We start from the raw sequence: 25,252 nt of genomic DNA on the forward strand, positions 1-25,252 counted from the left end.
TGAGTGGCTGAAACATGCAACCCCGTGGGTGAATCTCAAGGACACGCGGAATGAATGAGCCAATGCCAGACTGGGAGTCCATGTCTATGAAATGCCCGGGAAATGCAAAGCAAGAGGGATGAGAACAGGTTGGAGTTGCCAGAGGCGAGGAGTCAGGGGACTGGCAGCGTGTGTCCCCCTTGGCGCTGCTGTGGACTTTCTCTGTTGGACTTTCTCTGTTGTGACCATCCTGCGCACCAGCCTCTACCGGCCCCATGCCAGTAGCACCTTGCCTGAAATTGCCACCTGTCCCAGGGGAGCAGAATGACCTCTGGGTTCCACACACAGAGATAAAAGGCAGCAGAAAGCCCTGGCTGGTGCGGCTCTGTTGGTTGGGCATTGTCCTGTGCACCAAAAGGTCTCTGGTTCAATTCCCCATCAGTGCACATGCCTAGGTTGCAGGCTTAATCCCCACCAGTAGGGGGCGTGCAGGAGGCAGCCGATCAATGTCTCACCCTCACATCAATATTTCTCTCTCTCTCCCTCTCTCTAAAGATCAATAAAACACTTTTTTTTGCCCTGGCCAGTTTGGTTCAGCGGTTGGAGCATCGGCCTGTGGACCAGAGAGTCCTGGGTTCGGTTCCTGCTAGAGGCACATACCAAAAAAAAAATAAAAATTAAAACATTTTTTTTAAGAGGCAGCAAAATGGAGTTCTTTTAGGGGTGCTGGGGCTGCTCTGTACCCTGATAGAAGTGATTACATGGATCCATACTATATGTTTTACTATATGATAATTTAAAAACTAAAATTTTAAAAAGCAACAAAACAAGCAAAAAACACAAAACACCAGAGAGGCAAGCCATGAGTCCTACTAAAGAAGAAACCAGCAAGTTTATTGCCCTGGCCCTGTTACCTGCCCACCGGGTGGGCCAGATGCCTCCCCCTCACCTCCCCACTGCCCACAAGGATCAGCTGCAGTCTGACATCTGGTAGACCCTTCCAGCCTAACGTAAGGATCACCTCTCGGCAGATAAAATACAGGGCGCCCAGTTAAACTTGAATTTCAGGTAAACAACTAATAAGTGCTTAATATAAGTATGCCTCGAATATTGCAAACATTATTCATTTATCTGAAATTAGATTTAATGGGGCATTCTGTATTTTTATTTGCAAAATCTGACAACCCTGTTCTTAGAAAATCTTTAGGTCTTTTTTTGTTATATTGTAGCCAGTGGCTTCATATATGTGTGTGTGTGTGTGTGTGTGTGTGTGTATTATATATATATAAACCCTTGGTTACAATATCAATCTTTCTCAACTTTCCTGAAGCTACACACCTATGTTAAAACAGTATGTATATCTCTTTTTTTCCAATGCATTCAGTCGCCTCAATCCTGCCTAATACATTTGGCCAGCGTGACTTGCCCTGGATATTTAAATACAAATAATCAAAATGAACACTGGCACGTGCTAAGTGAAGCCTGTATATTTAATGTCATAAAACGAAAAGGAATTCCTCTCTCAGCCAATCCACATGTCCTCTCCCCAGTACAATCTTTCCCCACCCTTTTTGGGGATATTAAAAGAAAAACAAACTTTACGTATGCGCGCACCCACATATGTTCGTCTAGGTTTTACATTTCTTTCCTCCCACTTGAAGTCACACTGGATTGTGTTTGGCCCCTCACTCAGGGGCTGAGCTGAGAGGACTTTCCTTCTGTGGCCCCCCGAGCCCGAGCCAGTCTTGTTCTTAGTGTGGCCCCCAGGGCACAGAGCAGTGTTGACCTGGACCCCACGCCAGGCATGCTTGCAAAGAGATGCATGCATTGTTTAGGTGGCTGGTCGCATCTTCACGGCACGCCCCCGAATTTAATGATCTCATCTTGATAACTTCCTTGCTGCGTGGTCTCAGGCTTTGCAATTGAAGGCTTGACCGCAGTGACTTTTCTGGTGACTGGAGCCTGGCTTGCTCTGGGGAGGGTGTATAGAAAGCCCCAGCTCTCCACCTGGACGTTTTGCCTCCCAGGGGACACTTGGATACGTTTTGGGAAGCAGCCAGGGATGCTGCTACACACCCTATGGCTCCCACGCAGCCCCCGAAGAGCATGTCCAGCCGAAACCCATGTGCTGGGTGGAGAAGCCACTGTGTCTCCCATCGTCTGTCTGGTGACCGCCTCTGGGCCCAGCATATGATGTCACCTGTCTGGCCACGCAGGCTGGTCAGCGCGGGCTGGGCTGTAGAGCTCCCCGAGACCCTGTTCTTTCTGCCCCGCTGCCCACTTCCCAGCTAAGACTGTGGGTCCCTGGCCCGGGCTGTCCTGGGGCGCGCAGTGAGCCCGCCCGCCCTCAGCCACCTCGGGAAGTGTAGGGTTACTGTATCTGGGGCTGCATCGCGTTCGCAGGCGAGGCATTTTTATTTTGCCCTTAAAAGCCTTTCAGGGGGGAACGCAAATCCTAGGGGCTCAGCTTTAATGGTTCCTTTTACAGAACCGCTCCAATTATAGATGGGTGAACTCGGGGAAACCCCACTAAAGAATGCAGGAGAGCGAACGTTAAAGGGGTTAATTTAGGGGGAAATAGTGGCGGACGGGGAGTTTGGTCTTTGAAACACTAGTTGTTAAAAAACCAAAGTGAACCCCTGGTGCTGGCCTGGTCCGTGGGAGGCGGGTTTCCTGACTTCAGCCCGCCTGGGGGGCTCCAGGTGAAGTTAATTCCAGATGTGATGGGGCCAGGGCCCCAGGAGAAACAATTCCACTGGCCGCTGACCCCCGTCACCTCATGCGGGGGCGTGGAGTCTGTTGTGGTTACCTGGGGTCAGGGTTTGCTCTCTCGCTCTCAGACTGGGTGTCCTTGGGCCCGTACTCGGTCTGGAGGTGGGCTTCCTTTGTCCCGTCTGTTCTCTTCCTTGGAGCACTGTCATCGCCGGGCATGAGATGATGGACATATTGGCCAATGGCCTCATAGCTTCGGGAACCTGGAGACTGTGGGTCCTCCCATCGCGCTTGGCCCGTCGCAAAGCACAGGACACAGTGATGGCCCCATCCCCTCTCCCCTGGGTCCCCTCACTGCTCCCAGATCCATCCTCACTGGGCACCCCGGGCCGCCTCTGCCCCTGCCCTCATCTCTCAGTGGTGGAGATGGGCACCTGGCCTCGGCCCGCACATGGCGTGTCCAGCGACACGCTCTCCCCAGGTGAGCTGGTCCAGGCCCCACTTGGTCCCTGGCGTCGGCCCTGATCCAGGTCTGTCGAGCACTTGTGAGGTGCAGAGCGCTCTGCCCAGAGGGGCGTCCGCGCCGACGCTGAGCGGCGGAGGCAGGACCTGAACCCAGGGAGGCTGGCCCGGAGCTGGGTGGGCCTTGGTGCCAAGTGTGTGTCTCCCGCCGATCCAGAGCCGAAGCTAAGATGTCACTGCCACCTCCGCCCTCCCCTCGGGCTTGCTCCCCCCGCCCCAGCCCTGCCCTGTTTCCCACCTCAGCAGAGGGCCTCCCTTCTCCTGGCACTCGGCCGAGTGGGAGTCCTGTGACTTCCCAGGGCCTCGCCTATAGGTCCAGCCCCTCAGCCGTCCCCTCCGTTTCCCTCTCCAGGTGGAGCCAGAGTGGTTGTTTTCCAGGTGGGGACCTGGTGCTCGAGTGTGGGACCCGGGGTGGGGGGGGCCGGGTGAAAGGGGTGGGGCTTCCCGAAGGCTGCCTCCCTTCGCAGCTCCTGCGAGCCATGACTTCTAAACAAGACGGTAACGATACAGTAAAGTCTAAAGATGGATTTAGAAGTGAACTACTGCCCGGCCGGTGTGGCTCAGTGGTGAGCATCGACCCACGCGCCAAGAGGTCGCTGGTTCGATTCCCGGTCAGGGCACATGCCCAGGTTGTGGGCCCGATGCCCAGTGGGGGGCGTGCAGGAGGCGGCCCACCGATGTTCTCTCTCATCAATGTTTCTTTCTCCCTCTCCCTCTCCCTTCCTCTCTCTCTCAAATCGATAAAGGAAAAAAAGAAAGAACTTGAAAATCTGGCCATTCCTGGCCAACTCTGCTCCCACTGCCTAGGACCACCTCCCCTGGTCTCCGGCTCCTGTCCTTGACCCCACAGTGCCGTCTGCAGGGCTGGCCTCAGGTTGTCTTTTGCAAGCAGCTCAAATTGCCCACTCCTCGGCTCTTGAACACCTGTGGCTCCCACCTCTGCAGACCGTGTGAGTGTCCAGTGACAACACCGCGGCCGGGGGCTGAGGACAGCACAGCTCTGTTCTCTCGTCTGGAACCCAGAACCAAGGTGTCCCAGGGGCTGTGCTCCTTCCAGAGGCCCCAGGGAAGGGGCTGCCTGGCCTCTCCCAGCCCCTGGCAGCACCTGGCTGTCTCTAGTGTCGCTCGGCCATCTTTCCTGTGTGTGTCTGTCTGTCTCCACATGGCTCCTTCTAAGGACACTGGGCATTGGATTGGGGCCCTTACTAATCCAGGATGACCTTATCTTAATTGATTTCATCCACACAGATGCTATTTCCAAATACGGTCACCTCCTGAGGTTCTGGGGGATGTGAATTTGGGGGGTCAACCCAGTAAACAGTAAGGCAGAGTGCTTGCTGCCTTACCATCCCCCACCACTATCCCTCTGACCCACCTGCTCCCCTTCTCACCCAGTCTGCTCCAACCGGGCGGCCAGTCTCCTCGAACACGCCCACCTGGCTCCCACCTCCCAGCGTCTGCCTTTGCCTTGCTCTCTGCCCGGAATGCCCTCTTCCAAATATCCGCATGGCTCCCCTCCTCCCTGTTGGCCGTGCAGAGGGTGATAGATGTTAGGGGGGCTGCGGCAGCTGTTCCCACTTTCCCTGGCACCCAGCAGGACTGCCCCACCCTCTTGAAATTAGGTGGGTCCTGTGACCTGCTTTGCCCAAGGAAATGTGAGTGGCACTTCCTCCAGCCTGAGACCTTCTGCCGACCTCAGCCCGGGACACCTGCCGTCTGTGTCTCCTGCCCACCTTCCCGCCCGCGGGCCTGCCCAGGGCACAGGAGTTTCCTCTGCGTGGTTGCCCCACTGTGTTCTAAGCCCCTATACAGCCTGGCCTAGAGCCACTGCTGAATAAGGCAGGCCGGGCGGACGGGTAATTCGTGAGTCAACTGTGGGAACCCCGCTAACCGCCTCTCCTGTAACCGTCTTCTCTGCATTTGGCTGCTTCCAATCCAGGGCAGAGCATCAACCCCAAGTTGGCAGGCCTGATCGGGCGGCACGGGCCCCAGAACAAGCAGCCCTTCATGGTGGCCTTCTTTAAGGCCACCGAGGTCCACCTTCGAAGTACCCGCTCCACAGGGAACAGGCAGCGTGGCCAGAACCGCTCCAAGGCGCCCAAGAACCAGGAAGCCCTGCGGATGGCCAATGTCGCAGGTACGCCCGGGGTGGGGAGTCAAAGCAAGACCCCAGGGACCCACGGGGCCGGGGCAGAGTGCCTCGGAGTCCATCGCACCCCACAAACTCCCCTCCTCACAGCACTCACCCCCTCAGCCACGCCCAAGTCACCAGGTCACTGAGGTCCCAGGACCAGAACATGAGTGGACGGAACAGTGGCTGCAGACAAATGAAGGAGAACCAGAGAGCGCGTGGGAAGGTGCCACACTGACTTCCCAGGGAGGCTGCTGCCCGGGGAGCAGGGAGCACTTTGTTGCATCTTTAATTTTTTTAAAAAATTTTTTCTTTATTGATTTTAGAGAGAGAGAGATAGAAACATCGATGAGAGAGAACATCGACTGGCTTCCTCCTGCACGCCCCCCACTGGGGATCAAGCCCACAACCTGGGCATGTGCCCTGACCGAATCAAACCGGTGACCTCTTGGTGCAGGGTCGACACTCAACCACTGAGCCACACTGGCCAGGCTAATTTTATTTTATTTTTTTTTTAATTTTAATTTTTTTTTTTATCCTCATCCGAGGACATTTTCCCATTTTTTTGTTCAGGTAGAGTGGGAGGGAGAGAGAGGAACAGAGAGAGAGAGAGAGAGAGAAACATCGACGTGAAGGGACACATTGAGTGGCTGCCACCCGCATGACCGACCAGGGCCGGGGACAAACTGCAACCGAGGTACATGCCCTTAGCGGGAACCGAACCCGGGTCTCTCCGGACCGCAGGCCAACGCTCTAACCGCTGAGCCAAACCGGCCAGGGCCTAATTTTATTTTTTAAAGTGGAAAATATCTGAAACTCTGGGCAAATTTGAATACTTGTTAAGCATGGGTTTTCCCACCCGGGGTTCGTGTTCCTGTGCTCTGCCTTGGTCGTGAGGCAGGGACCAGCTCCGATGCCATCTCACAGCTGAAGGGGAAAGGGGGGACTTAGAATATGCAAAGCAGCCCTGGCCGGTTTGGCTCAGCGGTTAGAGCGTCCACCTGCGGTCCGGAGAGACCCGGGTTCAGTTCCCACTAAGGGCATGTACCTCGGTTGCAGTTTGTCCCTGGCCCTGGTTGGTCGTGCGGGTGGCAGCCACTTGATGTGTCCCTTTCACATCGTTGTTTCCCTCTCTCTCTCTTCCTCCCTCTCCCTCCCACTCTGTCTGTACAAAAAATGGAAAAATGTCCTCGGGTGAGGAAAAAAAAAAGAATATGCAAAGCAGCCCAGACCCCCAAATATACCTTGTCTTATCAACGGCTTCTTGCCTCACCTGGCAGATGTGGAACGTTCTGTTCATTTTCCTTTGCAAGGCAGAAGGGAAGTGTGGTTGGTGAAGTTTTGGGGTGAGGGCTTCCTGAGCCCCAGAGACCCCGGCTGGACCTCGGTGGGTGTGGGTGGCTCCAGAGTGTGCCCACCGGGTTTTGTAGGGATATTGTCTGCCAGGCACATCCATCATTTTCTCAAAGGGGTCTGTGATCCCCCACATTAGAAACCAACCGAACCCCAGAATTTGTGTTGGAAACCTTCTCCAGGCCGGGCTGCTAGGGGCTGGGGTTCAGCGGTGAAAACCAGCCATGGTCTTCCCTGGGGACTCTGGACAGCAGGAAGTGGCTGTCATTCACAACCACACTAATAACAGGCCTGAGGGTCGGGGGACGGTGACTAGGGACTCACCATGGGGTGGGGGGGTTCAGAGGACTTCCCAGCCGAGAGCCCTGGGCAGGCAGGTGCCCACAAGGCTGGGCTGGGTGGAGGCCGGGCTGGGTGGGGGCCGGGCTGGGTCGACTCCACTCCAGGGCTCCAGGCAGTGGGACCTACAGGTTTGGAGACACCTGGGGGGTGGGGATATGGTGGCTGGGACGAGGTGAGCAAATGGAAGTATCCGCTTGGGAGCCGCCTCTTGACTTGAATCTCTTCCAAAGCAAATTCAGAAGCTCTTCGTGGTTTAAGCTATGGCGTGGGCTGGGGATGATCAGACGATCCTCCGGCTGCTCTGAGAGTGTGGGGAGCAGGCAGGGAGGGTCAGCGGAGGGAGACCTGTGAGAGGCCTTTCCAGAGCAACCAAGCCGGGCGCTGGCACATCCCACCCCAGCAGACTCCATCTTGGCGTCCTGTGGAGCACCTCAGAGTCTTAGAAGTCCACGCTCCATTTCCCCCACACTTCGCCGCCAAGTCTCCATTTACATAACCCCCAGGACGGGGCTCTCACTACCGCACATGGCAGCTATTCTTTCTTGCCTGGAATCCGCTTCCTTCCTGTGGATTTCTACTTCCTGGCCCTGTTGGAAGTTCAGCTTAAACCCTGCCTGGAAGTTTGATAAGAAAAGAAATACCGAGGCCTGGGCCCCACCGCAGGCTTAGTAGCCAGAATCTGTGTGTGCGTGTGCGTGTGCGTGTGCGCATGCGTATGTGAGAGCATGTGCACCTGGGAAGAGCTTCACCTCACGTGCGGGCTGGGAGCCTACTTAGGGCCACACGAGTCACTCCCCGGAGGCAGCCCTGTGTGCGGTGGCAGGATCCAGCTGCGTGCTGCCCGCCCCCCGGGAACCCCCTTTCCTGCGGGCTACCCTTCCCCCAAGGATTCCACAGCTCCTCACATGCTGTGGTTTGGGAATGAGAGGCTGGGGTCGCTGCCTTCCTCCCGTGCCCTTCTCCCCCACCCACGTTTGGACCCCACTGCCTAGTAATTAGCCACTTGCAGCAGATGACCGGGGCTGGGAGCTGAGCCCCAGCACCGGTTGTAACTCGTTAGCTGCTCAGGCCGGGCTCCCTGGGGTGGAGGAGGCGGCCTGCCTCCTGCTCGCCTGCTGGCTGTTGGGGCAGGAGGGGCTGGGCGGCTGGGGTCTCCTTCTCCAGCATCCTTTTCTTCCCTTTCTGCACCAGCATCGCCAGCTGCTTGGTGCCCGCACCAGGGGAGGCAGGGACTGAAGCCGAGCGAGGGCTTGGTGAGAGGGAGGTGCCGTGATTGATTAGCAATGTCTGCAGGGGCGGAGGAAGGGCAGGCAGCCGCCTGGTCGCCCTCTTCCAACCCCTTAAAGCAAAGCAATGACATTTGGCTTCGTGTTGAAACCCAAGGCCGCGAGCAGCTCATGGAGCTGGCTGTGGACAGGCCGCTGCGGGTGTGCGTGTGCGTGTGTGTGTCAGGGAGACAGAGATCCCGTGTTTACAAAGGCTTAATCCCCAGCCCAAATGCCTGCAAACCTTAGACAGTCTGGAAAACCCCAGTGCGTCATCCTCACCCCCAGAGAACCCTCAGTGGGGCTTCCCTGGAAGGTCGGTGGGGTTTGCCTCGCTGCCCTCTTGTTTCTTCTTGGCGGTGGTGATGGGGGCTTTGTCCCAGGCCCTGTCTGCACCCTCTCCTGCCCCTCCCGCGGGGTGGGCATCGTGGGGCGGGCTGGCCTCCCACGGCGAGGTCGGCGAGCAGAGCCCTCGGGGCAGCCTCCTGTGGCCGCGGGAGATGTGGATGGGCTTTGATCCCCGAGCGGCATCCGGGCAGATGTCAGCCCGAACGTGCGTGGGTGTGGAGGAAAGCAGTGTGGGCAGACGGGTCGGAACCCGCGAGCTGGGCTGGCAGAGCGGGGAGACCGCCCGCGGGGGTGGGGGTAAGTCCGAGGGCTGCGGGTCCTGGACAGCGCGCGTCAGAGAAGCCGCGCCCCGCGGCGTGGGCTGAGGACACTGACGCGCGTCTCTCTCTGCCCCTCCCCCGCCGTCTCTGCCCCTCCCCCCCGGCGCCCCGCAGAGAACAGCAGCACGGACCAGAGGCAGGCCTGCAAGAAGCACGAGCTGTACGTCAGCTTCCGCGACCTGGGCTGGCAGGTAAGGGCCCCCGCTGCTCCGCCCAGGCTGCCGGCTGTGCCCCGTGTGCCAGCGAACCACGTCTCTCCTCGGCGTCCTTAGGACCCCGGGACTGAGTGTCCTGACCGGGGTACAGGAGGGTCAGGGTACAGGGTGCCTCATGAAACCCGAGAGCAAAGATGTGGCCGAGGCTCAAGCTAGAACCGGGAACCCAAACACGTTGGACTCGGAACCTCACCTGCACGGGAACCCCGCTTCCATCCTGTGCTGGCTGCGGCTCTCACGCATGCGCTAGAATCCAGCTGCCCCGAGAGCTCCAGGCCTCTGCCCTGTCTGCCCCTCCTTCCCCCTCCCGTGAGTCAACTCCCAGGGAAGGGACTGATTGGCCCAGCTCGGTCAGGCCCTGGTTCCTGAACCAATGAGCTGTCTTAGGGGTGGGATCATGTTACAGGAGCCATTCGGATGGAGTAGGGAGAAGGGCAGGGGATGAATCCTAGGAGAGGATCGAGGGTCACTCAGCCCGACAACGAGGAACCCCTGACATCCGGGCCCTCCTGCAGGCCCCGGAGGTTCAGCAGTGAGCTCTGCAACATGCCGGTCCTCACAGCTCAGCTGTCCTGGGCAGGGCGTGTCAGAAGAGCACTAGGTCAAATGGAAGCGTCTAGCTTCTTCCCTGGGGCTCAGGCCCCAGTGCACCCCCAGGGCACCTGTGCGCACAGGCAGCTTGGATCCCCCCCCCGTGCTCTCGGGAGCCAGGTCACGCGTGACTTCTGTGCCCCAGGGTCCTCTGCTGGGAGGTTGCATGGACTTGAGTCAGTGAGGGGTGTATTTATTGCTAGGGCAATTTTTCTGCACTGACCTGACCCTGAAGGGAGGGGGGCCGCGGGCACCCCATTCTGAGCAGCTCACGAGTACCAGGCTTTCTTCTCACCATGATGGGTTGTTAATCCCCCTCCCAGGCAGGTGAACTGCTCGTGAAGTTTTGTTTCTGCGATTAGCCAGTGTGTTACCACCTAGTAAAGTGGATGTCACCGTCCCATAAAGCCACACGTGTCCATTCTGGTCTCACCCCGGCCCCCACGGCGGCCTGTTCGTCTGGCGACCATGAGAGGCTGGCATCCACTTCTCCTGCTCTGCAAGGCCCACAGCTGCCCAGGAGGGTGCCTTCGGCCTTGGGAGCACGGAGTCTGGCCCACAGGAGGGGGGTTTTGACCTGGAGGGGGGGACCCTGTGGCTCACACTTTCCACGGGGCGCTCCCCTCTCCCCCCAGGACTGGATCATCGCGCCCGAGGGCTACGCCGCCTACTACTGCGAGGGGGAGTGTGCCTTCCCTCTGAACTCCTACATGAACGCCACCAACCACGCCATTGTGCAGACACTGGTGAGTGTGGCCGGCCGGCCCTGCCTCGGGCTCCTCCCGGCTGGGGCCAGAGTAGGTCTCTGCCCAGCGCCCCTTTCCCTATTTAAAAAAAAGCTTAAACATCATATTTTTCTACTCCGTTGACATGACGATGTAGTTGATCTTGGACCCTAAAGTTGATTTAGTTCTCCTCATTGTAAAAGACATTAGAACAGTTTCGTGGGCTCCTAAAGGTATTGTGGGCAGCAGCCACTGTGCCTGGTGGAGACGTGGCCATGGTCCTGGCCGTGGCCGTGGCCCTGCCTCTGTCGGGGCTGCTGTTCTGGGCTGTCAGCCTGTCCCCACCCCACAGGGTCAGGTCTTCCCCTGGGGCGGGGGTGGGGGAGGGGGGAGGGCTGTCCCTCCCACAGCTCCTGTCCCCACCTCCTGGCCATGACTTGGCGGTTCAGTCCTTGCAGGGCGTTTCCTGTGTCGGTTGAGGTCTGTTCTCTGTGGACCCTGCACAGACCAGGTCCGGCACAGGTCCCGCCCGCAGGGCCTCGTTTCCAGGGAAGGAAACAAATGAGGAGACTTCAGGGAGGGAGGAAGCCCAGGGAGATGATCCAGCGGGACACTAGGGTGACGAGCGACTGGGGAGCCGAGGGGCTGTTTCGGGTTGGCCTCCCACGGGGTCACTGGAGGAGTCGGTGTGAGTGTGAGGTTAACGGGGTGCCCAGCGCTGACGCCACAGGGTAGACGCTACTGTTGCTCCCTGACCAACAGCAACAGCGATGAGTCAGGGACTTGGTTCTTTAGCTTAGAATCTGGGCTTCGGGGACCTGGGTTGTCCAGCTGCTGCCATGAACATTGTCTGGGCCTTTCCTGACAGCTGGTCATCCTCCCTGGCTTGAATGCTCCTGAGGACAGACAGCTCACTACCAGGGCCATGCCTCCGCCCCCCAGTTCTGCTCGTGGTGGAGCTTTGTCCTTTCTGTGGTACTCGCCCCCTGCCCTCGTCCCGGCCCCACGTGCCCCGTCTTGGAGGAGCTCCTCTGTTCCTTTCGTTCAGACCAGGCTCTGTCCTCAGCGGGCAAAGCATCACTTTTCCAGGTCGAGATAATAATATTTTTGAAATACCTGGTTGACTTAGATATATTATTTGAATTCATTTCACCTGCTTCTTTCCCACCTTTTTAAGCGTGGCTGCGAGAACTTTCGAAATGACATGTGTGACTTGCGTTACATTTTTCTTGCACAGGACAGGTCTAAGCTTAGAGGTCAGCAACCTTCTTCTAAAAAGGGCCCGAGAGTAAATATTTTCGACTTTGAGAGTCCTAAGGTGCAGCTGCTCGGCTCTGCCCGCAGAGTGAGGAAGCAGCCTTCGAGGCTACACACACGAACAGCGGGGCTGGTGCCAATAAAACTTTATTCACACAACCAGGCGGCAGGGCAGGATTTGGCCTGCAGGCTGACCCCAGTCCAGCTCGGGCTCTCAACTTGGGGCAGTTTTTCCCCGCAGGGATATTTGAGATCTAGTGACACTTTGGGCTGTCATGATTGGGGGGTGGGTGCTTCTGACCTTAGTGCTCAGGGCTGCGGTCAAAACCCTACAGTGCACAGGACAGCCCTGCCGCAGAGGAAGGCCAGGCCTCACAGTCTGGTCTGGCCACTGACTCCCACCGTGTGCCGGGCAAGCACTGTGGGTGCCTGGTTCCCTCATCATGAGACAGGGATCATCGCAGCACCAGGTTAGTTCCAGGCGGTGTGCTTAGAACTGGGCATGCTCGGCGAAGTGTCTGAGGGCCGTTAGCCCGAGCAGCACCTGTCCCTTACGGTCATAAGGAGGCCAGAGAGAAGGGAGTGACCGCATCTCACTACTGCCTGTGTTCCAGGTCCACTTTATCAACCCGGAGACGGTACCCAAGCCCTGCTGCGCCCCGACTCAGCTCAATGCCATCTCCGTCCTCTACTTTGACGACAGCTCCAACGTCATCCTGAAGAAATACAGGAACATGGTTGTCCGGGCCTGTGGCTGCCACTAGCCCCTGCCGGAGGTCGGAGCCTCTGGCGCCACCTTCTTCTGGGTCCTGCGGCTCACCGCTCAGCTCCTCCGCCCGCCTGGCGAGGAGCCAGCACACCGACTGCCTTTTGGGAGACCCTCCCGCCCCCTCCCCAACTTGACCGGTGTAGGAGCTTTAAGGAATTTGAGAGGCAAATGGCTTTTGATCAGTTTTCTGTTGTCATCCTACGGACAAGATCCTACAAGCTGCTGCAGGCAAAACCTAACAGGAAGGAAAACATATAAGAGAAACGGCCATGATCATGGGCGGTGGAGTCTCAGCCACGCACAGCCCGGTTCCCAGGGTGCACCCTCGGCCAGGCCACCCGTCGGGGGAGGAGGGTGCGTGGCGAGGGGTGGGCACGTTAGTGTCTGTGCTGAGAAGGAGTGACACAAAGGTTCCTGTAATAAACGTCCCAATAAAACGAATGAATGAAAATGGTTAGGATGTTACAGATATATTTTCCTAAACAATTTATCCCCACTTCTTGGTTTACTCTGATTTCATAAACAGAAGCTGTGGCCGGCGGAGGGCGGGGAGGCCCCTTCTCCATTCCACTTGGGTTCCCTCTGAGGTTTCCCGAGACCCAGGGTTGACGGAACTGTGCCCAGATCCAAGACTTGGCTGGGAGGAGAAAGACACATTTCTGCTGGGAGGAAGGGGCGTGTTGACCTTGAAGGAGAAATGCGCTTCGTCACTCGGCTGGGCGTGTGATGGCAGAAATTCGAGGAGGCACTAAAGCCCCAGCAAATGTTTGCGAGTGCTTCTCCGGTTCCCCTCTGTGCTAGGACACCAGGCAGAGTGGGGACAACAGCGTTAGGACAGAACCTGCAAGTTGACCCTGAACTCTGACTGACGTGGCCCTGTTTAAAGAAGCACCGCGGAAACCTGGCTTTCGACAGGCTGCTGTCCGTGTCCCAAGTAGTCTTGTCCACTGTTCATTGATAGCGTGCTCTGAAGTCTGGGTTCAGACTGGGCCTCTGTGGGCCCCTTTTTTCCTTGGCAGACCCCTACTGAGGGCTCTGCAAACAGCCAGCTCCTAGAAGCTTAGTGGGAGTTCCGCTGGGTATAGGGTGTGCGGGGCACAGATCTCAAATGGAAGGACCTAGAAGCCTTTTGAGAGTGATGTCCTAATCAAGCGTCCTGATTTGAAGGTGCCATTTCTGACATGGCTCTTGGTGAGAGCCTTCCTTGCCTTGGCTGGTGGGTCCCCTAAATGGTGTGTACCCCACCTCCAGCTGCAGCACAGGACTCGGGGAGCACAAGGCTATCCATGAACAAAGACCAGGGTTATCCAGAAGGCCCCTGGGGTCCACTCTGGTGGGAGCTGTTTCTCCGTTGTGATTAAGTTGGTTGCTGGTTGCTTTGGGAAAATTTTGTTTTTTTCCTTTTATTTTTTCTTCTTCAGTAGCTTGGGCTGCAGCCTTCACTCTGCCTGTTCAACAGGGAAGAGTTGCTGTTTTTTTGTTACATTTTGTTTCATCTGTTGGCAGATCTGGGGGACTTTTGTGTTATTCCCTCTTGGTGCAAATTTTCTCACCAGTTACACCCAAACAGCCTCTGGTTAGCATCATGTGTACATTGCAACGTGTAAATAGTTGTTACAAAACAAAGACGTTATTTATGTCCACCGGAAGCTCTTTTCAGACCCTCTTCCCATCGCTCCTTTGGGATGTCGAGCTCGCTTCCCTCCACCCCGCTTGATTCTTATTTAAGACTATTTATTAACGGTCGGACCATTGTACGTTCAGCTGTTTCGTAGAGCGGCCCCTCAGCGACAATTCTGTACAAATAGACAAAATGAAAAGGGTTTTGACTTTGCAATAAAAGGAGACATTTGGTTCTGGTCCCTGGGCCTGCGTATGTCTGTGTGTGCCGTTTTCTCTCTCTCTCAGCTCCGGACACGGCCGTGCTCTTGGTCTGCAAAGAGGTCTCCACCTGGCCCCCTCTGTTCACTCACGCCGTTTGTCATCCGGGCCCTGGGGAGAAAGGGGCACTCGGCAGTGTTTGGTGCAGCTGTGTGGGGCTCCGGGCCGGAGAGAGGGAGCCCAGCAACGCGTGAGTTTGGTAGGCTCGGCTGCAAAGAGCCGTTACATGCAGTGCAGCTGTGAGCAGCTGTCCCGGAGAGGCAGGGGGTAAATTAGCTGTGTTTACTGCCAGCATAGTTGAAAGCTTTAGTCATCCCAATAAAATAGAGGCACAAGAAAGAAAGAAAAAAAAAAGGTGGGAGGGGAGTGTACACCCAAAAGTTTTAAGCAGCACAGCCCCAGAGCCGACATGGTCCAGGGCAGATGATTTCGCTGGCTGGGGGGCTGCTGCTGGTTCCGGGCCCCAGCCGTGGACGCCCCACCACAGCCTGGTGGAGCAGTCAGGGGCCTGGTGCCTAGCGGCCCAGAGCAGCCATGTGGCGTGGGACCGCCTCTTGGGTTCCTGTTCACTTTGAAGTGCACACTAAGGTCACCCGCTGGATGTCAGAACCCCGGCCATCCCTTGGCCAGGCTGTTCTCTCTTCCCTTGGTGCCTCAAACAAGCGGCCGCTTTTAACAAGTTCCAGCCCCTATGATTTCCAGACCCTCCTGTCATTGTCCTGATGCTCCGTTCAGCTTTTGTTCTGTTTCCAGGCTCGAGACCAGAGCCGCAAACCCGAGGGCCAGATGCGGTCTGCAGACGTGTCTTGCTCCCCCTGCGTGGTGTTTCTACATTACTTTTTTTTAAGTGAATTCATCGCCAACATGTTTTAGGAAATCAGAAGATTGGGGCGAGGAAAAAAATATCCCAAATTCTGGCTTCTCTTGAGAAATCGGCAGATCTGGCCAGGCTGGGCCTCGTTCCTGTGTGCAAGCTCTCGGCTGGAGGCAATGAGCAGTTGCTGCCACAGTCTCCACTACTCCCTAGTGCCTCTCTCACAAAGAGGCAAATGCCAGTCGCTGTGTCAGAGACGGCAGATAGCTATTTATTGGTCTCTATTAAGAGTAGGAAAGGAAAAGCCAGACAGAGAGCCGCACACTTCAGGAAGAAGAGAGGACGACACACCTTTTGTCCATCCCTGGCTCACTTTCTCCATTTTACACCGAATCCGTCTCCGCAGGCAGGTGTGTCTGTGGCTGCAGCCTCCCCTTGCAGCCTCCCTCTCCTCCTGGTGGCCTTGCTCATTTCCACCTTCTGTTGCCGCTTCTCCCAGACCTGCTCCTCAAGCACCTGCATCAGGGACCACTGCTCCCAGCGCGTGGCCTGAGCCACTGCCAGTGGTGCCGAGAGGTGCAAAGAGGTGAAGGGATCGACTCCAAGTCCCAGCTAGGAACTGCTAGATCCTGGACTTTGACATTTCAACCCAAAGCCTGCGCTTAAACAGAATAAACGTTCATTTTTCATTTGAAAGAAGTCTGAAGGGCAGTCATCCAAGATCAGGAAGGCAGCTTCACTGTGCCATTTGGAATCTAGGCCCTTCCCCTCTTTCTGTTCTGTTAGCCTAATTCATGGCTTCCATTCTCCCAGTTGGCCTCATGGTCCAACATGGCTGCTGGAGCTCTCGTCATCGTATCTATATTCCACCCTGAATGTGCCCTTTCAGCCGTCATCTCAAAGGCCAGACACAAAATATTCCCTCACTTCTCATTGGCAACGCTATAGTCATATGGCCACACCTAGATGCAGGGGAGACTGGGACCGATACTCTTTAGTCTGGGTGGCAATGTACCTAGTCAGAACTCAGCAGTCATGGCCCTATTGCTATGTGAATTTTGTGAATGCCAGAGGTCAGCAGTTAGCTATCTGTATTAGTTTTCTATAGCTGCATAACAATCCCCACCAACTGGGTGACTTAAATCATCAACCACTTACTATCTTACACCTTCCTTGGGTCAGGAGTTCGGGTCAGCGGTAGCTGGGTTCTCTGCTCATGATCTCACGAGGCTAAGGTCAAGGTGTCAGCAGCCGCACGGTGCACTGGAGCTCGGGTCCTCTCTCGTGCCCATTCAGGTGTTGGCCAAATTCCGTTCCTTGCCGATGTAGGACTGAGGTCCCCAATTTCCCGCTGGCTGTCAGCCCCCGGCCACTGCCAGCTTCTAGAGGGCCCTTCACCCCCTTTCCGTGTGGTCCTCCCCCACCACGACAGCTTCCTTCTTCAAAGCCGGCGGAGAATCTCCCACTTCTTTTGAGGTTCACCAGAGTAGGTCAGACCCACCCAGCATCATCTCTCTTTGACGAGCTCAGCGTCCACTGACGAGGGGCCTTAGTGACATCTGCGAAATCCTTTCACCTTTGGGAGTGGTCATTATCTACCGGGCGGAAGTCCTGGGGGTCATCTTCGAATTCTGCACAGTCGCTAAGCTGCATGGCACAGCCCAGGTTAGGGAAGGCGTTCGGGACAATACACACGTGCAAAGTGCCCGGCCTGGAACAGGCACACACATGGTGGTGACTGTGGCTGAAGACAGGGCCCTCCTGCTAGGAAGCTCCCCACCCCAGCAAATGGGGTGAACAATCGTCCCCCAAATCCTTGGTCAAGTCACTCATCACCCCAGCCATGCTTATACGCACCTGGGAAGGATGACGGTGTGACCAGTCTGATCTTTGCAAAATGTAGTACATGCTCCTGGGTGCTCCTGGGCCAGGACCCGCCCAGAGCACGTGCAGGGCCTGGCGCCTGAGCTCACTAACCCTCCGAAGGAGCCCCGGAGAGCCATCCTCGAACGTGCTTCCACGGCCGAAGGCGCAGGGAGGTGGGAGCGGGCCCTGCTCTCCTCCGGTGCTGTTCACCCAGACATCGGGGGAAACAGCGCCCTCCAGGGCTGGGCAATGCAGAGGCAGCCCTGCCCCGGCCCTACATCGGGGTATCTGGTGGAGAGCGGGACCCTGTGTCCCGGCCCCGCCCTGCACTCAGGAAGGGGTGCCCGTCCCTCCCGAGGACCCTCACGGTGACCTCTTGCAGACACCTTTCCCCTCGCTCGTGGGTTGATTCCTCGGGCTCAGACCCCTTCCGCACTCTGGCGCCAGCCTCTCTTGGTCTTAGATTTGAGGAAATAAAAACAGAAGAGGGGACACAGACCTGTCCTGAGCTTTCGGAGTTGCCACAGCTGTTTGGGCCAAGGCAGCGAGCACCTGAGCTGGGAGCACAGCTTCCTCCTCGACTCCCGGTCCTGCCGCCGCCTCCGTCTCGGACAGTCTGGTGCAGGCAGAGCAGGGGGCCCCCGCGGGCAGGTCTCAAGCCCCCCACTCCCCAGACGCCAGGCCCGGAGCGGACCTGTTCCAAGTGGGTGGGTCCCGTCACGGCTCCAACCAGGGCGGCAGGACAGAAAACGAGCCCCCGGCCAGGGCCAGCTTCACTGGCGGCCAGAGCAGACGCATCGAGCGCGGGGCTCCGGGGCTCCGGGGGCTCCAGGGCTCCGGGGGCCCTGAGTTTAGCTGAGCACATACTGCTGCCAGCCTGGGGTTCCACCCTTTCCAAGTCCCCTCGGCTCACTTTGCTGTGGGCCCCTCCACCTCGTCGTGGGCCCTGTGCCCGGGGGGCAGAGGGAAATCTTTGGTGTCAGGGTCTGCGAGGGCCTCCGCCACCTTCACTGTCCAGCACGTGCATTTGGGCACCTGTGCGTTGCGGACAGTGTCTGGGGCGCGGAGACACACTGTGACCCACGGGGAGGGAGGCCCCACTATCTTGGATGCATGTCCGGCCCCAGGCAGAGCAGGGGAGCAAGCAGGAGTCCTACGGAGCAGGGGGGCCGATCAGCCCCGAGCCCAGGAGGAGCAGACGGCACCCCGATTGGCCCAGTTGAGGAGGGTGTTGGGAAGGAGCAAGGCGGGCACAGAGCCCCCTGCTCAGGCCGGTAGGGCCAGAGGCAGAAATCGTGGGGTCGCCTCCGGGTGCTGCTGGCACAGCGGCTAAGCTGCCCAGCACAACGCGGTTAGAGGAGCACTAGGGAGCGTGCCTGGCACAGAGCAGGGAAGGGTCAAAGCCAGCAGCAGACTGTGCCCGGCAAAGGGCGATCAGTCAGGGGCTTCTCCGACGTCGCCCTGGGACATTCAGGGCTGGATACATCCCCACGCATTGCAGGGTGTGCTGCCTCCCTGGCCTCTACCCGCCCAATGCCAGTAGCACCCCTCTGTTGTGATGGCCATTCATGTCCCAGACTTGCCACATGTCCCCCGAGGGCACAGTCGCTCTCAGCTGAGTGCCACCACATTAGACTGAACTCAAGCAAACGAGGCAGGAGTCGTCACTCACCCTCCCGCACCCAGCCCATCTCGTCTCCCACGCTGGGCTCCAGCGCACCCGCTCCTTGCTGTTTCCCGCAGGTGTCCTGCTGCCTCAGGGCCTTTGCACTGCTGGCCCCACACCAGGAAAGCTGTTCCTCCGGACAGCTGCAGGCTGTTCCCTCTTCTCTTCACTCCACGATGCGCATCGCACTCAGAAAACTGAATGTTTCGCTGACTCGTGTGCCGGTTGTCTGTCTCACCCTCCAGAGAGCGAGGGCGTTTGTCTGTCTTGGTCACTGTGGTGTTCCAGGGCTTGGCACACGGCAGAGCTTCCTCGACAAGTTTGATGAGTAAGTGTCATGACTGTTATTAACAGGCCCGGATTCGGGAGGCTTGGACCCTGCCCTGAGGAGCGACTGACCTTGGGGAGGGCCTTCACCCCCGAGCCTCCCCTTCTTCAGTCAAGGACAGAGCCGGGGCTCTCTGTCGGCTCCCCTGAGCAGTGCTTTGGCAGCTGGGCAGCACGTGGGGATGACCAGTGACACGTTTCCCCAGGTGCTCCCAGGACGGTCTCCAACGCCGCAGCGAGCTGACCGCTTCCAACCCAGGCCCCGTAGCTGTCTCCTCCGCTTTCCCGCTCGGGGAAGGAGCGGCGGGGGGACCAGGAACCATGAGCCTGGCCTGACGTCCACGGTCCCCTGATCGTGTCACTAGTTCATGCCGGCCGCTGAGTAACACACCGGTTCCTAAGGAAAGTCTGTGTGTGTGTGTGTTGGGGTGGGGTGAAGGTGGCAGTGGGGGGCTGGAGACCTTGGCTGCCCTTTGCTCAGATGCCCGCAACCTTGCACTTGACCCTCGGCGGTGCATGTCATAATGAAGTTATAGAAATGCTCGGTAAAAACGGTTTTAATTGCTATGGCCAGCAGAGAAAGGACACATTGAGCTTCGACCCCCTCTAAGCGCATCCGGACCCGGGACCTCTGTTTCAGGGGTCTGCGTGGGAGTTGTCTTACCCACTGCACCGAGCCGAGTCAGAGCAGTGGTTTCGCCCCTTTACCTAGCCCCACGCCTGGCCCAGGTGCCGTGGGGGTGGCAGTAGCCTCTGCGCACACTCCTCCCCACCACCTCTGGGAGGGTAGTTTTCCGGCTCAGTGGGGCCTCTCCAGCCCTCAACAAGCACTGGTCTTCGTTCGATCCTTGTTGAGCGTGTTGATGAAGGAAAGGATGACAGACGACCTGGGCCCCCTCCCATCTGGCCCTTCCGAGTGGTCCCTAAAATAATACCATTAGTGGACCGAGCGGAGGCTCCTTATCTTTGGAGCAGGCTTGCTGATAACGCTGAGCCGGTCCTCTCGAAGCGCTGGGCTAGGGTCTTTGCTTCCCATCAGCCTGGTGACACCCTGGGGTATAAATAGTCCTGCAGGCTGAAGCCTGGCACGCAGGTGTGATGGCGGTGGCGGAGCCTGTGGGGCCTGGTCCGTGACACCCCCTGAAACTCAGGTGTGCCACTGCTTCTGCCCACGTGTCCTCAGCCAGAGGGTGGACTCATCCTGATGTTTCTTTCCAGCCTTTGCCCGGCTGTGACCCCTGGAGCCTGCCATGGGCAGGGGGAGAGGGGGACACTGGCCTCCCATGTCACGTCCTATACCTGTGTCTGGCTCCTGTGACTCATCAGCAGCAGGCCACCCTGGTTGACACAGATTATTCCCGAGCCTAGATTTGGAACATCAAGCTCACGGAAAAGGCAAAGCATCACCCAGAAACCAGCCGTGCCCCTCACCAGGTGTGACACACCGCCCACGTGGACACCACTGCGTCCTACAGATCAACGTCGGCCCGGTCTCGCTCCCCTCAACGCTCACAGACTGAGCCAGCTGTTCCGGAAACAGGGCACGTGGCAGGGACGAGAGGGACACGCTCCCGCACTCCTGGCCAGACGGGACACAATCAACCAACGGAACCAACCAGGCGAGGGACGCCGGTCCAGCAGAGAAAATGGCACACAAGACAGACAGCAGACGGGGACAAGTGGAGAGTCCCCGAGGGTGTGGTGGTACCGACGGCGGCTTCCGGACCGGTTTCTAGACACAGCTCCTCTAAGAAGGTGACATTTCAGCTGAGACAGGATGACAAGGGGCATCACCATCAGCCCAGCCCCCACAGCCCCTTGAAGGAGGGAAACACAGTCGACACTGTGTGACTATTTGTTTTCTGTCTCCTGAGTCCTGACACGCAGGCGGGAAGTACGCACACCTGGGAGAGTGGATAGTCCCGGAGTCGGTTCAGAATGACGGCTTCTGCCCCTGGAATAAGGCAAGAAATAGTCTCACTGTCCCCACAGGTCCCCTGCGCCCCCCTCCGGCCATCAGCCCGCCCCAGGGGAACCACGGCCCGGACCTCGCACTCTGTAGACTGTTTTCTGTTTTAGGAAGTTACGTGGCCAAAACGGTGCGACCCGTGCTCTTGGGGACGTGGCTTCTCTTCCTCCAGGTTATGTTTGGAGATTTTCTCTCTTGTTGTGTTGAATTTTTTTTTTTTAAATCCTCACTTGAGGATATTTTTCCATTTATCTTCAGATAGAGTGGGAAGTGGGGAGAGAGAGAGAGAGAGAAAGAGAAACATGGATGTGAGAGAGACACATCGACTGGTTGCCTCCCTCACGACCCCAACCAGGGCTGGGGACCAACAGCAACCAAGGTACATGCCCTTGACCGGAATTGAACCCAAGACTCTTTGGTCCGCAGGCCGACAATCACCACTGAGCCACACCGGCCAGGGCGTCTCTGGTGTTTAATGGTCCTGTGCCCATTTTCGCTGGCGTGTGCTATTCCGCTATATAAACGCGACCAACATTTGGATCTGTTCCCTGTCGATGGGCATCCGGTGGTTTCCAGGTCCTGTCCAGGAGGAAACGCTGCCAAGCACCCCTGGCCTGGTCCTGGTGACGGCAGCAATGCCTCTGTGGGTGGAACAGTGTGGCCCACTCACAGGGTTTGCAGGTGTCCCCGCGGGACGATCCCGCCAAGCTGTTTCACCAGACGGTCGAACCCGACATCCTCACCGTATGAGGAAGTCTCATCTGCCCCACATCCTCACCAGACCTGGATACTGTCTGTCTCTTTCCTCCTACATATTCTGGTGAGTTATTCACTTTTGAATTTTGTAATGTAATTTAGTTTTTTTGAGGGGGATCACAACCACACAGAAGTCTTTGGGACACGGTCAGGGCCAGAGACGGAGAAGAGAAAGCGCTCTGCCCATTGCTGATCCATGCACGGCAAAGCCCTGTGGGCCGCTGGGCTGGGCATTTCCATCTGTGTCCCCGTCCATCCCGTACGGGAGACGCTGTGATGGCGCATTCACCCAGAAGGCCACCTCTTCCCACTGGGCCGGCTTAGAGATGGCCCAGAGAGTGACTCACTAGGAGCAGGGATTTGAACCCTGCTCCTGTCCCTGGTGCTATCCACCACGGTGCTCCCCCACCCAAGTTAGGGGAGACTGAGACGCCTCTCCTGCCACAGACGAGGGATTGTTTCTTGTTTCATCGCCAAGGTGGGCGCCCACCGTCTGAGAGCCTGAACCAGAATCCAGGCAAACAGCTTCTTGCCCAAACCTGTATGTGGACGAATCAAAACCAAAACAGTGAGCTCTCGGTCACCTGCTGAGCACAGCCTGACGAGAACTTAGCCGTGGCCCTGCGCACTGACCCTCGCGCCCCAGCCATTGAGGCTGAAGAAGTCCCCCTGCTCCGAGGGCCTGGCTCGTCGGGGGCCTGGCAGCTCTCCTTGAATGCCCCGGCGCCAGGACAGAGGTGGAAAGAACAGTGATGTCTCTATGTATTTAGGATTTGTAGATGGACTGCTTCCCAAAAACAGGTTTAGTGGGAGACTTAACCAAAAAACGTCAACTCACGAAAACCAGGAAGATTCGAAATAACATTGGAGTGAGAGATTTTTCAGAAGGATCAGGGAAGTTCCTGGTGGTGGTCACCGGCCCTGGGACAACCACCCACGTCCCAGGGGCTGCCCGGGGGGATCTGAGTGTGATGCTGACCCCTCTGAAGGCAGGTCAGAGGGACCGAAAAACCAGCCCCTTATTAAGGTGACCAACCGCCCCGGTTTGCCTGGGACTGACGGCTCTCCTCGGCGTGCGTCCACTTCTGGGCTCACTCTGAGAAAGGCTTGGGCAACCTGGGTCGCGTCGGCCACCTCGCCCTTGGCGACATGACCGGCGTTGCTGATGAATTCCTCTTAGTACTTTGTGCCCATAGAAACCTGTCCTTTGTGTCCTGGCCGGTTTGGCTCAGTGGTTAGAGCGTCAGCCTGCGGTCCGGAGAGACCCGGGTTCGGTTCCCGCTAAGGGCGCGTACTTCGGTTGCAGTTTGTCCCCGGCCCTGGTTGGTCGTGCGGGTGGCAGCCACACGATGTGTCCCTTCACATCGATGTTTCTCTCTCTCTCTCCCTTCCTCTCTCTCCCTCCCACTCTATCTGTACAAAAAATGGAAAAATATCCTCGGGTGAGGATAAAAAAAAGAAAAGAAAACTGTCCTTTGTTACCTTTTAAATTCGATTTCCATTTGTGCGGAGGTAAATAAGTGAAACTGTCATACAAGAGGTAGAGTAGAAAGAGCTGTGTGTGAGCCTGTGTCCAGCTCCAGCGCCCGCTCTCCGCCGGGGCCCAGACTGGTAGCGCCGTTTGAAATGGATTGTGCTGGGCGTTGGATGGGCGCCTGACATCTGGACATCAGTGTCTTCTGGAAGAAATCGCTTTTCTTTTCTCCACTTTAAAAAATATATATGTTTTTATTGTTTTTGTTTTTTTTGAGAGAGAGAGAAAGTAGAGAGAGACAGAAACATCCACGTGAGAGAGAAACCTCGATCGGCTGCCTCCTGCACGCCCCCTACTGGGGATCGAGCCCACAACCCGGGCATGTGCCCTGACCGGGAATCGAACATGGGCCGACGCTCAGTCCACGACGCCACACTGGCCGGCATTCTTTCCACCTTTCTAGCTCTTTCTTTTCTTTCGAAATAACATGCGTGTATTGTTCTGTCCTGGTTCCCTATTTTAGACGCTGTTCCCGGGCCCCTCACATGGAAATGAGGGCTGAAGACCTGCACTGCCTGCACGAAGAGAGCTGTCCTCTGTCGATCTGGCTTGTGGCGAAATTGTTGTGCAGCGTTTACATCATTTGGCTGTAAGCACTGGTTACCGCTCCAGCTTACAGCATCTACTACAACATCTCCTTTCTCCTGAAACCTTCTGTTTTTCCCGGAGTTTATAATCGCCTTCAGAAAATCCTCTGCTTAGTTGTCTCTGTATTCATCACTGTCTTTATCTAACTCCCCCAAGAGCCCTAACATTTTCCTCAGCAAACACATTAGGTAGCCCAGTGGGTGGTCTTTGGGTTTTGTTTTGGGTCGGTGTTTACGAGGTTCCTCCTGGTTCACTCTCCGTGGCTTCCTCACTCAGAGTCCTGTCTTCACAGCCGGGGACCTGTCCCCTCTGGGCACAGCACCCTGGCTCTGCAGTGGCTCAGGCTTCACCCCTCTGGGGGGCAGACCTCCCACGTCCTGCCCGGAAGGGTGGGGGCGGGGCGCCTGCTGTTGCCCACCCCCACCTGGGCTCAGGGGATTGTCCCCATCCACTTGGTCCCCACGTTCTCACATCCTGTGGGTGCCCTTTTCCTGCTGGTGTCCACTCCTCTCTTCCTGTTGTCCCTGGGTTCACACCTTCACGGAGAAGTTTATTTGTTACCTTTTTAACACGAGTCTCCGGATGGAGCAAAGAAAAACACCCCCCTTTCCTTCCCTCTGGTCACCAGGAACAGGGGGACCCACTCGCCCTGGTCTGCCCAGGGCTTTTCTTGGCTTTGCCACCAAAGTCCTGCTCCCAGGAAGTCCCTCAGTCCTGCAAACTCTCTCTCCAGCCGCCGCGTCCGGCCTCCTTCGCCCACGGACTGTCTAACCACACCCGAGCCCGGGTCCCCCGAGGAGCAAGTCCCCGCAGCCCGGGAGAGTGACGCAGAGCCGCTCATCCTGTCCCCGTCACTGCCGAGTGTCTGGAAAAGTCCCCGTGTTTCTGGAAGCCCTGAAGATAAACAGGTGCACGACTGTCATCACGGGAATGGCTGGCGGCCGCGGAGACGCGCCTGTCCCGGCCTCTGGCCGCGCGGCCTCTAATTACACGAAAGCGTTTTAAATGGTTCCAGTCCAAACAGGACCTGGGCTCGCAGAGGGCAGGCGGGTGTTGGGGCTGGAGACCAGCGGCTGCGGGGAAGGGCCTGGAAGGACTTACTCACGGCCAAGGGCGGGGCTGCAGGTGCTGTTCTCACCATCTCCCCTGTACCAGGGTTTGTGGACGGACGGGGAGTCAGCAGGCCCCCCTCCGTGCCCACAGCCCACCCCTCCCGTCCACCAATTAGCCACGCGTTTGGGTGAACCAGCACTTAAAAACGCAAATATTTTTAGGGTGACCTGAGCTCGGCAGTCACTCACCTGTTAGACTAAATTAATTTA

At 57.3% G+C, this 25,252-nt stretch overlaps 1 protein-coding gene across 1 annotated transcript in view; it reads left to right on the forward strand.

Annotated features, from left to right (window-relative positions):
• BMP7 (bone morphogenetic protein 7) overlaps positions 1 to 12,980 on the forward strand; it is a 72,391-nt gene extending 59,411 nt beyond the window's left edge. Inside the window, exons 4-7 of the mRNA XM_036244592.1 lie at positions 5,153 to 5,350; positions 9,087 to 9,163; positions 10,414 to 10,524; positions 12,375 to 12,980. Coding sequence (XP_036100485.1) covers positions 5,153 to 5,350; positions 9,087 to 9,163; positions 10,414 to 10,524; positions 12,375 to 12,524 — 536 coding nt within the window. The 3' untranslated portion in view covers positions 12,525 to 12,980. The remainder of the gene's footprint in view (positions 1 to 5,152; positions 5,351 to 9,086; positions 9,164 to 10,413; positions 10,525 to 12,374) is intronic.
• Positions 12,981 to 25,252: the final 12,272 nt, after the last annotated feature.

Source organism: Molossus molossus, unplaced genomic scaffold, assembly GCF_014108415.1.
Source record: "Molossus molossus isolate mMolMol1 unplaced genomic scaffold, mMolMol1.p scaffold_m16_p_6, whole genome shotgun sequence".
NCBI lineage: Eukaryota > Metazoa > Chordata > Mammalia > Chiroptera > Molossidae > Molossus > Molossus molossus.